Raw genomic sequence first — 15,581 nt, 5'->3', positions numbered from 1 at the left:
GCTTTTAAATGATCTATCATTTTATTATTTTCAATGAAGTCCTCTGTATTAGGCACTGTGCCATGTCCTAAGGGCATGTTAAATAAAACATTTTTCTTGTTTACATTAGTATGACAAAGGTAGAAATAAGTAAAAAGCTAATCATTATTTTTACTTTAATATATTCCTTCAAACTAGTAAAGGAATTTTAGTTTAAAATCTTATGCACTATTTATTCTCAATCATCCGACAAAAAAATGAAGACTACACAAATAACAAATTTCACCACAGAAATTATAGATGTTTTAATTCAATGCCTATGCAGCAAATATTCAAATTCAGGGTTTTTTGACAAAAAAAAAATGGATATGCTCTGGATAAGGCAAATCAATAAGTAGCAAAACCAGTAAGTAACTTTTTTCCTTGGGAATATTCATTTCTAAATATATATATATATATGTCTTTCCAATCTCTTTTTTTGCCTTTGGGCTACACTCAGTGTTTCCAATTGCTCCTCTCCTAATCATAACTTGACCTAGGACAAGTCTAACATCTGTGAGCATTGTTCCAGAAAAATACCATAGACTTATTTTCTACCTGTTCTTGACTAAAAGAGCACTACAGGATTTATCCTAGCAGGTCTTTTCTCTTACTCTATGCCTACTCACATTTCTTTTTAATGCCATGTAGATAACCTTTGTGTTGAAGATAGAAGTATAAAATGAAATAGAACTTTTGCTATATTTCTGCCTTAGACTTCATTCCAGAGCTTCATATCTGCATATAAAACTGTTTATTGAATTTTTCCACAAGCCAGCTCATGCTCAACATATTCTGTTGTTCATTATGCCCCATACCTAAGATTTACTTCTTTACCACTACCTCCTCTCTCTGTGAACAGTGTAATCATCCATTGAGTGGCTAAAGCCTAAACAGCCAATGCTACTCTTGATTTCTCCCTCTTCCATGCTGCACATACCTAACCTATCCCTGTGTCTCCTCCTGTCTGGCTCCTACTTATCCTAAGATGACACTTCAGCTTTACAAATGAATACCTGGATCTTGCTTAGCCCCACAGCACAGCACCCACTCCTATGGCTAATACTGTATATCTCTCTCTTTTTATTTTTATTTTTTTTAGTTGTAGATGGACACATTATTTTTTATTTATTTATTTTATATTGTGCTGGTGCTCAAACCCAGTGCCTCTCATGTGCTAAGTACATGCTACCGCTGAGCTATAGCCCCCAACCCCTCCTCTCTCTCTCTCTCTCTCTCTCTCTCTCTCTCTCTCTGTCTGTCTCTCTCAGTGTGTGTGTGTGTCTGTGTGTCTGTGTGTGTGTGTCTGTCTGTCTGTGTGTATTTTTCATTGGTCTGAAAATTACTCTGTCAAAGTCCTTATTTTGTCTTTCAAAGTTGTATTCTCAGCACCATGGACAGTGCCATGTCCTGGCAACAATGAAATTACTACACAGAGCAATGAGTAGTCAAGCCAGAATTGAAAACTAGGCAGGTGGCTCGAAAGGTTGTACTGCTAACCACTATTCTACAATGTACTCAGCATTTAATAAGTATTTATCTAAATAAGTCAATAAAATCATGGTTATTCTTAACTCAGCAATATTAAATCAACAATGACACTGGGTTGAGTAAATGCTCAGGCATAAGTATAGGATTGAGAGTTAAATCTCTCAAGCATAAATATAGTTTATTTTTTAATGAAAATCTTCATAAAATACAACATAATAATACAGCATCAATCATCTTTTTATCAAAATGTAGTACTCTTATGTCTGGTGAGAAAATCAGTTGAAGCATATCCTTGAACCTTGCTGTAGAAGGTCCAAAACAGCACACTTAAATTAGAACCTGCTAACTTAGTACCATGTTAAAAGTTACAATAGCTAATTTACTAGGTAAATTTATCAAATTGTGACCAAAATTGTTCTGTTTTTCCTCAATTACATAGGCACCTTTTAATCAAGGATGAACAACTGCCTAAAGAGACATGTTGAGAAAGGATTGTGTAGAGTATATTGCATTTTAATTAGTACCTCCTCCACTATGAAGTGGAGATATACAACACTTTTCTGGTTAAAATTTAGTCACAGAATTTACAAGTTTGATACAAAATTAAAAGTAATTTCTTTTTGTACCATTTAACATGAAAATCCTTCTATAGCATCCCTAATTGATGATTATCTAGGTTTTGCATAAAAGTTCTGGTGAGGGATTCATGAGAAGTTCACTGAGAAGTTCATGTTGTTTTAGGGAATCCTTTCTGTATGACTTACATTCTACAGTCCATATTTTTCCCTCTGGAGCAAAATAGTACAATATTATTTTCTGGTCATCATTTTAGCCTTACAATAGAAAATATTAGAGCTGAAAGAGCCTTCATAGTATAATAAAATGTATCATTTTACAAAAAAGAAAAGGAAAAGAAAATTAAAAGGAAATCGAAATCTAAAGTAGTCATACAGGTTATACAATCAGATATTAGCAGAGTTGTTACTAAAATTCTGCCTGACGTTTTCCCTGAATCTTTAGATGTTTTTATTTATTATATTTTTTATTAGCATATTAGTCTCCTACAGCATGAGTAATGCAACTTAAACTAATAACTGTTTCTTGTTAAACTCTTATCTGGTCAAAATTAAGTGACTAAGTGCCTTTTGCTAGACATTTAAAAGTATGATATTAAAAGGAAAAAATATTGTTCATTTGCAATATCTAATAATCCCCAAATCTCAGAGGTTTAACATTCATTCACACTGTATGCTCACTGAGTTGCTAAGGATGCTTGATTTATTCTGCATTTTTTCAGCTAGACCCAAGCACCCACAGTAACTACCAACCAAAGAACTTTTATAAACATTTTCCTTGGTCAAAGCAAAGCACATAATCAGCAGGAGCAGAGAAGTAGAATCCTCTCATGTGTCTGGAGAAACAATAGATCCTCCAATTTCTTCTTCTGCTAATCACTCTACTAATAAAAATAAAAGAGTGTCTCTTATTTTAAAAAAATAATAAACCAAGTCTTTGGGAAATATCATCCCAAGATGCTTCCCATCAGAAACACACCAATGATGTCTCTGGAGAAAAAAAAAATAAAACAGGAAGAGAGAGGATAACATGAGTATCATATCACTTGTTCTTTGTTTATGTGTTTCTTTACTTTAGGCATAAGTCAGTGAAAACGGTAGTTGTTAGTCCCTCTGAAAAATAGAAGAGCAATTGCATAAGATTTAGATTCTTACATCTTTGTCTATTTAATCATCAAAAGGGCTGGTGAAAGTGCTTTGGAAAAGATTTATGAATATTCCTTCTTTATCATTTAATATTTTCAAATGCAGCTATAATCAGGTCTCCTCCCAGTATGAAAGCCTCAGTGTTATAGCAGTTTCATCTTTGCACAACTACAGAGATAAATTGAAGCACTTCATTCAATGTAGAGATATCTAACACTAAGAATCAAGAAAGAAAACACCTCCACAGTTGCAAATGATATAGTTTCTGACAGGCACTTGTGAGTTAAAGCAGCTATACAAGGTAAGAGGTAAATTCACTAGAACAAATTGCACATCGAACAAACTGCAATGTTGTTCAAACTGCTGCACATAATCACACTGCAACTCATGAAAGATTTCCTTTGCAAAATTTCTTCTCTAAAATATACTTTTTTCATACTAATTTATCTTTATTAATTAGAGCAAAATCAAAAGAAAATACCTCTTTTTGAGTGGGTGACATGTAGTATGCAAATACTTTCTTTAACTGAATCTAGAGTCTTTCCAATGATTTCTGTATTTTTATCTCTTAAGATTAAAAAGAAAACAAATGCCCTTTATATACATTAAATCCCTTTTATCTAAAGAGTGTGAACAAAAGGGAAGATATCTTTGCTTCTCACATCATTCCCATTTTGAACTGTTGCGTCAGATTTTCCTTTTTTTTCAAATTATGAATACTGTTGTCAAGACAGTCTAAACAAAAATGGAAAAATATATTTAAAGTTAAATTTAAATATGTTTCTTTAATTATTTTGTGCTTTTTGTGATTTGAAATACTACTTTGAATAAAACAGTGAAAAACTCTCAAATATATTATCTATTTATTAATTTACAGAAACAGTGACTATAAAAATAAGTGTGAATTTTAGTTTGCTCTCCATTGGAGAATATTATCCATTTGCCAGTGACTATAATTATTATTTTAAACCACTTAGACTACACTTTACCCATTGAGGGTATGATATCATACATGCTCAAAACAAACCCATTTGTATGAGACAGATGATATATAAGCTTGAGTAACAATGTTCAAGGAAAAATTTACTGGGGTGCTTCAGGAAATATCTAGCATGATTTTTCTCTTCTGAAATAGCAATTGTGATTAAGAATAGCTAATGATAACAATCACAGAAGCCTTCTAATTACTATATTCATGGCTTACCTTTGCAAATATTATATGGGTGACTTTGGTAAGTGATAGCACCAGTCATCAAGATGCTGACTTTGAAGATATATTAACTAATACAGAATACGTATAGACATAGTAAATGGGTATTGTTTTAAGAGAGATGATCCATAAATGCTATTAGTCTCTCCCCTTTCAAACTATGATTTTTCAAATCCTGCATTGAATTCTGTAGGGTACAAGAAATCCCAGAATCTCATGGTTTTAGTTAGCACAAGAATGAAAAATAAACAAGATGTTTGGAAATTTGCACACCAAGCAGGCTATTACAATGATTAATGGTATCAGAGACCTATTCCTATAATAACAGTACGTCGTACTTTATAGGGTTGTCAGGATTAAATGAGTAAACATATAGAATGTCAAGTCTTTAGCCGAGTGCTTGGAGCAAAACATATCCTCAATAAATATTTGCTATAATTATTATATATTATTCACACAAGGTACATGAGGAGCTAACAAACAGGAAAATATATGAAGGTTAAATAGCACCAGAAAAAATAGGCCACTCTTGACTTATAGGGACAAGGTGTGAATAAACATTTACAAGATTATATTCATTTTCGCATTATTGAAAAACCCACTTCTGTTTATCTGTTAAGAATTGAGTTCAAAATGTCATATATCCCTGACAACATTTAATGATAGTGCCAAAGCACAAAATATAATGTAGAGTACTTATTTTCCCCCAAGCACTAGATTACCATGATTTTTGTAGCTTTCATATTAAAAAAGCAAATAAGAAAACAGAATTAAATCTAAGAATAAACAGATTTTTCTTCTCCCATTTCAAAAGGCAGGTGCACAGGCTGGAAATTTCCAGCTCAAGTTATCATCAGTCACATTGCTTTTGAACATTAGCGTACATAACTTTCACATATCTGGCAGAACCACTGTGCTGCTGGAGTTACCCCACAGACAGGTGAAATCACCCCTCTTTGTGTCTTGAGATAGCTATCTTTTCTATTTTAATGTGTCCAAATACACATAAATAATAGTGACTCTACAAAAACAAAATCCTATTAGACAGTGGTTGCTTTTTAATTGCAATGATTATGATAAGGCACAAAAGGAAATCATGTGAAGAAGAAACACAAATGGGCCAGATATGATTTGTAAAGGGGTTCCTTCCTTCCTGGAATTACTTTTTCAAATACTGGGCAATTTAGTGTATACAGGAGCTAGTTTTATGTATCAGATTTCACTGATGAAAATTACAGCTTGTTTTTGCTAAGTCAAAAACGTACTTACCTCTGGTCAAGTAATGCATCACTGTATTAGCAAAACTTCTGCCTTATGAATGTGTACATGTAACAGTATATAAGTAGAAATTAACTCATCAAATAATTAGGATAATGATTTTAATTGGGCATGGTAGCATCTCTAGATAGAACTCTAGGAAAAGATTACATCCTACCCATGGTTTTATAAATGAGGCAAGGCAGAAACAAAGAATATAAATAAAACAATTTCTTACCAGAATAAAATGATCCTAACATTTCCTTTCTTCCAGAAAGCTCTTGCAGATTTTCCCCAATCAGGATAGGGTTTGTCCTGCAGCATCATATCAGTGACCTGAAACAATGACAGGAACTTGTTTAACACTTTCAGAAATCACAATCTGAATATTCAGCCCATAATTTACATTCTAGTGAGATAGAATATGTACATATTTTAACATTAGGATATGTGAAGAGATAAAAATTAGAATATATTTCATTAAATTAAAAATTTTAATAGCTTTTTTGACTTTACATACTGAATGAGCACATATAAGGTCATTCAGCATGTCAAATATTGAGACCATTTTTTTACAAGTCAATTAAAATTACCTTTGATATAAACCACCTTTAAATATCAATATCTCCATAGAAACAAACATATATAACAAAGAAAACACTACATTCTTTTTAAATTTGTCTAAATTAGAAACTTCAAAATCCAAATAATTCCTGATGTGCCTAGATTTTTAGCTATACTATTAGTCAAAATATTACCTTCTCTTTTTCTCTTCCTTTTATCATATAATTGTATGTGCAGTACAGTGTTTAATATTCAGTTTGATGCTATGCTTATTCTAATTAGCTAGCATTCTCCCATCCACAATTTTATGCCTTCTTCCAAAAATATTCCTCCTCTCTTCCCACATGCAGAGACGGTGCCCATCCTCTGAGGTCTACATCAAGTCCTGTTACCACCATGATATCTTCACTTTTCTCTGCTGACAGACATCTGCAGTTCTTGAGACACACTTCTCATGTCATATATCATGTTCCATCTTCTATTTTATTTACTTATGTGCATATTTTTTCTCTCTCTACTACACTTTAAAATCTCTAAAGATGATTTAACTTTATCTCCTTTCTAATGTCTATAGAGTCTTTTATATAATATAATTAAGCATTTACTTAAAGAAGAAATGGCAAAATGAATTAGGATATAAATGCTTGTTTTTTAAAGACCCAATAACAAAGTAAATTGCTCATTAGTCAAATCACATATTAATCGTTTCTGCAAATGCCCAATATATCATAAACAGGTAACCTATTATGAAAGTATTTTAAAAGTCTTATGTCAGTGGAAGGTGAATTCTGTTTTTTTTTAAAGAAAAATGATGAAAATATGTTTGTCTATGCATACACACACACAAACACATACACACACACACACACACACACACACCACTCTCCTCCTTTTCCCATAGAATCTGTCCTCCCTTCAAGAAATGAAAACTTTATTTCATTAGCTGTGATTTCTATTAATAATGTTCAAATTCAAACACACAAAAAGATTCAAAATTAAGAAAACTGCACTGGGTATGGTAGCATATGCTTATAACCCAAGCAACTCAGGATACAGAGGCAGGGAGATTGCAAGTTTGAGGTCGGCCTTGGGAACTTAGTGAGGCCTTATCTCAAAATAAAAATAAAATGGGTGGAAGATTTAGCTCAATGGTGTAGTAACCCTGGTTAAATTCCCAGACACACACACACACACACACACACACACACACACACACACCCCAGAATGGAAAAAAAAAGAAAGAAGGAAAAACTCATACAAAATTAGGTATACTGTATTGAGTAATGAAGAATTTTCATTACCCATTAAAGCATACTTTTCTCTTGCCCTTAAAGTCTTAGCATTGCATGTAATTGAAACTTCCAACAAATGGCCTTGAAAGAAGAGAGATTTAATCACTTATGACAGAAGATTGTGAGTCAATGGGGAGTCTTTCTGGATCAGTGACCTTTGGCTAGTACTGAGTTTCCCATTGCTACTCAAGCAAACCCATCTTATTTTGCCACACAGTGTCCAAAAAATTGTCCCTTGAAAATATTCACTGGGATGCCAATCCGAATGGTGGCTAAGAAGCCCAATTTCCAGGAAAGACTTCAGCTTGATTCTTATTTATTTTCTTTCTCAATGTCATTTCTAAGAACAGAGTTCCCAACATTCTCTCTGTTGATGAGAACTAAAGTTAGTTCACTGTAATTCACTGAGCAACAATGCAGATTTATGCAGTTCTGCCTAACAGTCCTCTAATAATTTTACTTGATGCTTCACTATTGAATCTGAAAACATTCAAGAATCACAGATGGTTTTCATATAAACTCTCAGTTAATTTCTTTGTCAATTGTTTTGATAAATATGAAATGCAACTAATATTAATAATTTTAAAAGGAAAAACACTTGCTTTACTTGTTTTTAAAATGATCTAGTTTATGCATTATTTTCTTTACCTATAATTTCTTCTTGATTCTTTAAAATTATAGTATTTCATTTTCTCACTCAGACTAATGCCCATGGATTGTATTTTCCTCCTAAAGTGATTCATGATATTTATCAAAATGAGAAAGGGAAGACAATAGAATAAAGATTAACCATGAGTCCAGTGAACTATATTATTACTAGAAAGTAAATAAAGATGAAAGTAGAGAAATTTAAATCTTATACATTTGGGGGGCATAAAAGAGTCTTATAACTTCCCTTGAGGAAAGAATTGTTATTCTTTCAAATACAACAATTTCAGCCACTGCTTCTTCATAACCTTGGACAAAAGTTCTTGTGTCAAATATGTTACTAAAACCTCAAGGTTAAGTAAATAAATACTTAATAAATATTTCATGTTTGGCCAAATTTGTTAAAGATTTAATGCATTCTGTTCAGCAATATTTATTCTATTCCTGAAAGAGTTTGCATGATAATAAATATTTTCAGGGAACAAAATGATTACTGGGTAGGTTTTATTCCGTTTTCAGTGTTTTCTCCAGGGCACTTTCTGGGAAGTACTTATCATACTTTCTAGAAGGAGGCAATCTGCTGCTGTATGACCAATTATTACAGCAGCATGTTTTGTGAAAATGACATCAAAGATAAAGCATTTTCTCAGGAAAATGGCAAGACAGGGCCAAGACTCATTCTTTCTGATGGCAGGCAGCTGATCTTTTTCACCCCAGCTTCAACTCTTTATTTTAAGTCATATCATAAGATCAATGTCAGGTCACTTGCAGCTAAATTGGCAGTTACAGAGACAGTCATTAAGGGATGCATTCAATAAAGGAAAATCCAATTACCTTCTGCATTAGAGAAATCAAATTCATTTCTTATGTTGGTCAAGGACAATCTTTGTGGGAAAAGATGCAGGAAAGAGAGGCTGAAGGCAATTTTAAAAAGGTTGCTGTGTAGTATAAATACAACACAAACCTGTCGATGCTTCTCCCAAAGGGAGATATTAGAATGTGAAATTGTAGGTCTTTCTTTCTATGCAGAGAGAAATTTGTTTCTCTCGTTGAATCTCACCATCCTTCCCTTCCCTGCTCCTGTGTGCACACAGCACAGAGCCTCACTGTGGCACTTACCACATCACGCTTTGTTAGGCGGTCTTTCTCAGCATATAAGCTCTTTTAGGGGATTGATATTGTTCAGTCTGAGCAAGAAAATCCATTTTGAGGTTTAAAAGTCAGTAAAGGATTGTAAAAACAATTTATCTCTACAGGCACCTAATTGAAATCTTTGCTCCTCTGTGAGGCGGGCCTGAAAGATGCTTTGGCAACAGTGACAGTGTGAAAACAGCACTGGTGACAGACATGCCTTCCATTCACCATAGAGCTTCATGGATTACCAACTCTTAGGGGTGTGCTCTCCCTGTTAATTGTCGCAGCAGCTCTAAGTCATTATTTTCCACCTTTCACCAATGAAGAGAGAGAAGCCAGTGAGATTATGTAATAGCAAAGTCACAAACCTAATGAACTGTTCTGTGTACCATTTGCCAGCCTGGGTTCTAATACAAGCTTCTTCGTCTCCCCAGTTTTTTATTTAAGGCAAGATAATTAACCTCTTTGTACCTCAAGTTCTAATTCGCCATCTAGGAGCATGCAGTATTATTAGCAGGAGTTATATTTCTGCTTCCTCTTCCTCTGTCTTCTTCCCCTCTACCATTCTCTTTTATTTATTGTATTATTTTCCTATTAACTTTTTGACTCTTTGAATATATCTCTGTTTTATTTATCATCTTTAAATGATCTCTTCTCCCTTTATCTATAAAAGATGAGCAAATAAAAATACATTTTTGTACCATATGTCATTGCTATATTGTTAGGGTTTAGGAATATTCTACATCGCATATTTCTTTTAACATTAGTCCTACAATTAAATTGCCTCAATGATCTTTCCCAATATTTCAGCAAGAGTTTGTTCTAGTGCCTGAACTTCATTCCTAATAAATTCTTCAGGAAAGTGTATGAGAAAAATGTTGCATTCAGCCAAGTTGTTTAATTTTTCTACAGTTGACCAGTGGGTAGGATGAATACAAAATTATTGGGCTCACACATTTGCCCTTAGGAATTTCAGGCATTGCTTCACAGTTTTAAGATTGAGTGATGCCAGGAAGAAAACTGGAAATTGATATTATTATTATTATTATTTTCCATATTTAATGGTGATTTGGTTATCTTGCTTGGATACCCCAATTTTTTTTTATTTTGAGTATAATAATTTTGCTAAGTTTATTGATTACTCTGTTATTTTTCTGGGCATGGTTTCCCCTTTCATAATAAAGGGAAAATCACCTTTTTCTGGTGATTAAAAATTTCTTTTATTCTTTTAAGTCTTTCTAGAATCCTATTATTAATAATTATTTTTCTTTTTTATTATTGTAATTCTATAATTTAGGGACAACAGCTATGCCTATGCTGTTTTTTCTCTGTCTTCTGTATCTACTTTCTTTTTACCTTTAATTTTTCTCATTCAGTCCTGACCCATACTATGGATTTTGAGGTATATCAATTAACATTTGTGAAAATTCCATTTTGACTATTATTTTCTCAGTTTTTTTTTTCATTTCCACATTTTTTTCACTGAGCCTACCATCTCTTGTTTTACCTTCCCACACCATAATATCTGGGAACATTTTTTTTAAACTTATATTGTAAAGACAATTATTTCACTAATAGTTTTCTAAGTCATGGGGATGTTTGGGTCACCCTTTTTCTTCACTCTGTGGTAACATTTTTCTACTGGAAGATTTTTCAGCCACTATTGAATTTCCCTGTTATTTTCTTCTTTTTATTCCTAGTAATGAAATCCTTACATTGCTTCTTTGGGGACTGATTGCCATTGAATGATGTCAGTATTTCCTGGACTTGCTCTCTGCAAGAGGTTCATGTTGAGGGGTAGCAAGGCCCATTTTCAGCCAGCACACCCCTCCTCAGCACACCCCAGCACCTACCTGTGAGAACTATCCTCTGTCAACATTGCCTTTGATAGGCACCCAACATGTCTCCTCTTAGCATTGCCTTGAAATGTGGTTGACTGTATTTGACAACCTCCCATAATGGATTGTGCTTAAGAGAGATGCCATTTAGTCTCACTTAAAAAGTAAAACTAGTGTTCTTTATTTTTGTTCTTGGTTTTCTTTTGTTTGACTACCAAAAACTCCCTATATTAAAACAAAATTCTGTAGTACTGTTTAAAATTATCAATCAGAAGCTTATGTATAATGATAATTTTTTGGCAATTTTGAGGTAATACCACCAAAAATAATTACTCCATCTCTGTAATGTTTTTCTACTTTTAAAATTAGCTATATTTTTATTAATGTCTTCCCCTAATGTAACTTTTTTTTCAAAATATAATTTACAATATGAGATCCTGTAGGAATTTGAACATAGGCCGTTTCAGTTTTTTGGAGAGAGAACTTTGAAGGAAAGCTTCATCACATATTTAGCTTATGTGGTTACATAAACATTTAGTTAGTTTATCTGACAACACACAAATAAAAATAAAAAGTAGCTAGTGAATGGAATGCTAAGAGTTCTATAATAGCATTTAGTAGGTGGAGTGTTAATCTCATCTCATAAAGATAATAGACAAATGAGATGGCAGACCCAAGAAAGAAATGCAGAGAGAAAACTAGAGAAATAATGATCAAATTGGAATTTCCACAAATGTTAATTGGCATACTCTAGTGGGCCCAGGTTGGTAGTGTCTCCCATCTCTTAAAAACTGCAGAAAAATATGGCACCAGCTATACACAATTTTTATAGACTTCTATAATTATTTTTTAAATGTTTGGGGAATGATCTTGGAGTGTTATCATTGTGAATGTTTTCTTTTAGTTCCTTATCCACCTCAGAAAATTGAGATAATTAGTGAATTATTGTTCCCTCACAAAATACTCTCTTCCTGATTTTGTTGCTTACACTTTTATCTGAATTTCATTGAGATTGTTGTTGTTTTATATTAATAACCATAATATTATGGTACACATCCATTTTAGGAAAACTCTTTAGATAAAATTACAAGGTAATATTTGTAAGCATGTAAAGAAAATTAAAGCCAAACTTTCAATATCAAAGAACTCATATTTTGGCACATACTTTGAAATTCCTTATGGTGGCTAATTCAGAAATAGAATGGGAAGTTACAGGATTCCCTTTAATTTGTAAGAGCAGACCTTATGTGTAAGGACTTTTGCTTCCCAAAGATGATGATTCAGGAAATATTGATTTATAATAGTTAAAACCAACATCAAAATGAGAGCATCTTCACACACCCAGGCCAAGAGGAAAGACAGCATATCATTATGAATAACAGGAGCACTGACCATAAGCTACATACCATTGGTCACAAACCAGGAAATTTGCCTAACTGGAGAGGAGGAGAGGTGGAGAGCAGGGCTCCAATATTTTTTAAAATTGTGATTTTACTTCCCTGCTTCTAAGTATGTAGACATGAAGTCTGCATTTAAACTATCTCTCAAAATTCCTTCCAACACCATCATAACTGTAGCACAGAGACTAAATGCTTTTAGGGGGCAAGGGGATATCTGATTGCTTACAACTTCTAAGCCTCATTTCTCTTTCTTCCCCTTCTAACCATATCTGGGAAAGCTGATAAGGAAACTTTGAGGCTTCTTTCTTTGGCACCAACAGGAAATACATATCATATATAGAAACTTCTTTCTAGATTTCTCCCCATATGCACCATAAAAATTCCACAACTTTTTTTGTCTCTTGAGCCATGTTCAGACCTGCATGGAAGCTATTGTGCTGAGGAAAGAATTTTCTGATTTCCTATTGGTATAGTGTGACATCATTCGTCTCAACACCCAAACAAAATTTGGGCATGGGTCTATCTTGTTTATATGGAGTGGCTGCAACAATAACAAACCCAACATTGTCATCACAAGTACAGTGTTTTGCAATTTGTTTTGCTGTCTTGTTGGGGATCCCAGCTTTTTATATGGGATAGTGTCATCTTCTGTTACAAACATATTCTCATCACTAAATCATAGTTCAAGAGGCCTCACATAAATTGAGACATTTCTAAAAGATTGTGTTAAGGAAACTTCAATGTAATCCTGAAATTCCAGCCCCATGCATAAAAAACTGCTAATATTTAAATCCTTCCTACAAAGTATAGAGGAAGTAAAAGATCCTAATTCTGGCTAAATAAACCCTGAACATAATGGGAAATTCTATAAAATGCAAGAGATCTTAAGTGGAAGAATTAACCCTGAAAATGCTCCATTACTGCAAGGATTTTATCTGTTTTGTTCACACTCGATCCCCATTATCTAGTGGAGAATCTAGCAGTTATAGGATGTCAGTAAATATCTATTGACTGACTGACTGACTGAATGAATGAATAAATAAATAGACGGACTGTATGAATAAAAGGGAATCAAGAGAAGCACAAAATGCAAAGTAGATAAGTGGGGAAGGCTTGGACAAATGGCACTCCTTTACTGCTCCTTTACAAGGAGCTCCTTTACTGTCCCCATTTAATGTCTCCTTGGCAATTACTGAAGGGATGATGGTTATGGAGGTGGTAGTAGTGATTGTATTACTGACAGTGGTACATGTACAATAGAGCATTCATTTTCCTCCTGACCTTGTTCCTTCTATGCCTGGAAAGGAGATGTTAAGGTGTCAAAAGAAGTATATACAGTCTTTCTTGACTGCTAGCAAAATAAAGAAACCAAATATGATTTTGAACAAGAGGGATATCAAGCCTAAGAGGCGTGACTACTTACATTATCCAACTGAACAATGTATCTCTTTGATTGTGAATTATTTATAGAAGAACTAAATAAGGATATGTATTAATCATAAATTTTAAAAAAGTAGTATGCTTCTGTATGCATTATTTGCAGTGTCATTATATTGTACAACTCAGGAGGGGGATGGTGAGTCATGGTGAATGTGGCCTCTGGGATTGTACAGTGCTAAGTCTGTGCATCTTTATGTGATGGCTCTGTTTTGTATTTTTCTATGCACCCACTTATTTTCCCTTTTGTTCTGCCCTCCCAGATCCCACCACACACACCACACCACATACAAACATGCATATATGATCATTCTTATACAACAGCACTTCCAGCTGAGACAAAGAAAAACCCAAGGTCTAACCAGAAAGAATTACGCATACTCACTGAGAAACATTAGCTGAGTATGCAATTAAGTAAATGGAAACCATGGATTAAAGTTTCCTAAATTACCCAGTGATGCCTTGAATGAATTGCTACAAGAGTATCGGAAAATCACTGGCAAACATCTACTAGTGAGCATTAAACCTGGAATGTATTCTACAGCTTTTCAGAAGCACAACCAGGATTTCATAAGGCATGAATATTAATGCACTTGCTTATTATCTCCAATGATAACCTGCACTGCTTTTGTGATGTATTGCACCTTATTGCTAGATCCCTACTGATTTACAATGCATCATGGACTGTTTTATTATTAACTAAGAAAATTGGGCATGTCTCAGAATATAGAATCATTTAGAGAAAGACACCTGAATCACCTGAACACCGAAATATACACAATCAAAAAGTTCTGCAGAGTTTCAAACAGTGTGTTAATAAATACAAAATAAATATGATGTGCTCCAGTGCAATTTGCTTTCTACCACACTGAATTATAATTTAGAATGAATAGGAAAAAAATGAGAATGACTACTGGTTTGCTGAGAAAAAGCAAGCAGAAAAAATATTTATGGCATCTTTTGACATGCTATTCCCCATTGTGGTATAAATTATAAAACAACAATAGCCCAATATTACATAGTTGGGCATTTATTTTTGTTTTTTTTCTGAAAGAAGGAATACTTTTCAGTATGCATACCTGCTCTGTTTTGTTAACATATATTGAAAAAATAATTACACAAAAGACACTATCATATGATGGCTTTCTAACTTAATATATGAATAGAAGGCCAACTGGAAGAAAAGTAAAGGGTGTTTTCAGACATGTAATTATGAGAAGAAATATTCAAGATGGAGCCCTTGGGACAGAAAAAAGAGCAAACATCTCTTCAATGGGAAAATAATTATTTTTAGGGTGCCCAGCATTCCAGTTTTCTAAATGAAATGCCTAACACATGCTACCCCTAATGATAGTGTCCAGAACCCTAACTCAGTCTCCCAGGCCCAGCACCACTTGGTACCCTTCCATACTGCTTATATAATTATCATTTATCAGGATGGTTCAGCCTGCTCTATGGGGTAAAGAATCCAAAACTGTGGGCCAGTGTGGGAGGAGAAGTTCAACTGATTTGATATTCCTAAAGTAAAAAATGGTAAGTCCAAAAAGACTGTTAAGTCAACCATCTGACAT

General features: G+C 33.7%; 1 protein-coding gene across 4 annotated transcripts in view; it reads right to left on the bottom strand.

The window, feature by feature from the left end:
* The window catches only part of Tmem117 (transmembrane protein 117), a 469,276-nt gene that overhangs the window by 159,281 nt on the left and 294,414 nt on the right, over positions 1-15,581 (bottom strand). For all 4 annotated transcript variants that reach the window (XM_046436360.2, XM_046436357.2, XM_046436358.2 and 1 more), the window contains one exon: positions 5,936-6,033. In XM_046436360.2, the coding sequence (XP_046292316.1) occupies positions 5,936-6,033 (98 nt within the window). The remainder of the gene's footprint in view (positions 1-5,935; positions 6,034-15,581) is intronic.

Source organism: Marmota monax, unplaced genomic scaffold (assembly GCF_021218885.2).
Source record: "Marmota monax isolate L192 unplaced genomic scaffold, Marmota_monax_Labrador192_F-V1.1 WCK01_AAM20220418_F8-fsc00012, whole genome shotgun sequence".
NCBI lineage: Eukaryota > Metazoa > Chordata > Mammalia > Rodentia > Sciuridae > Marmota > Marmota monax.
The sequence above is the reverse complement of the archived record's forward strand: the minus strand, read 5'-3'. Positions and strand labels throughout refer to the sequence as shown.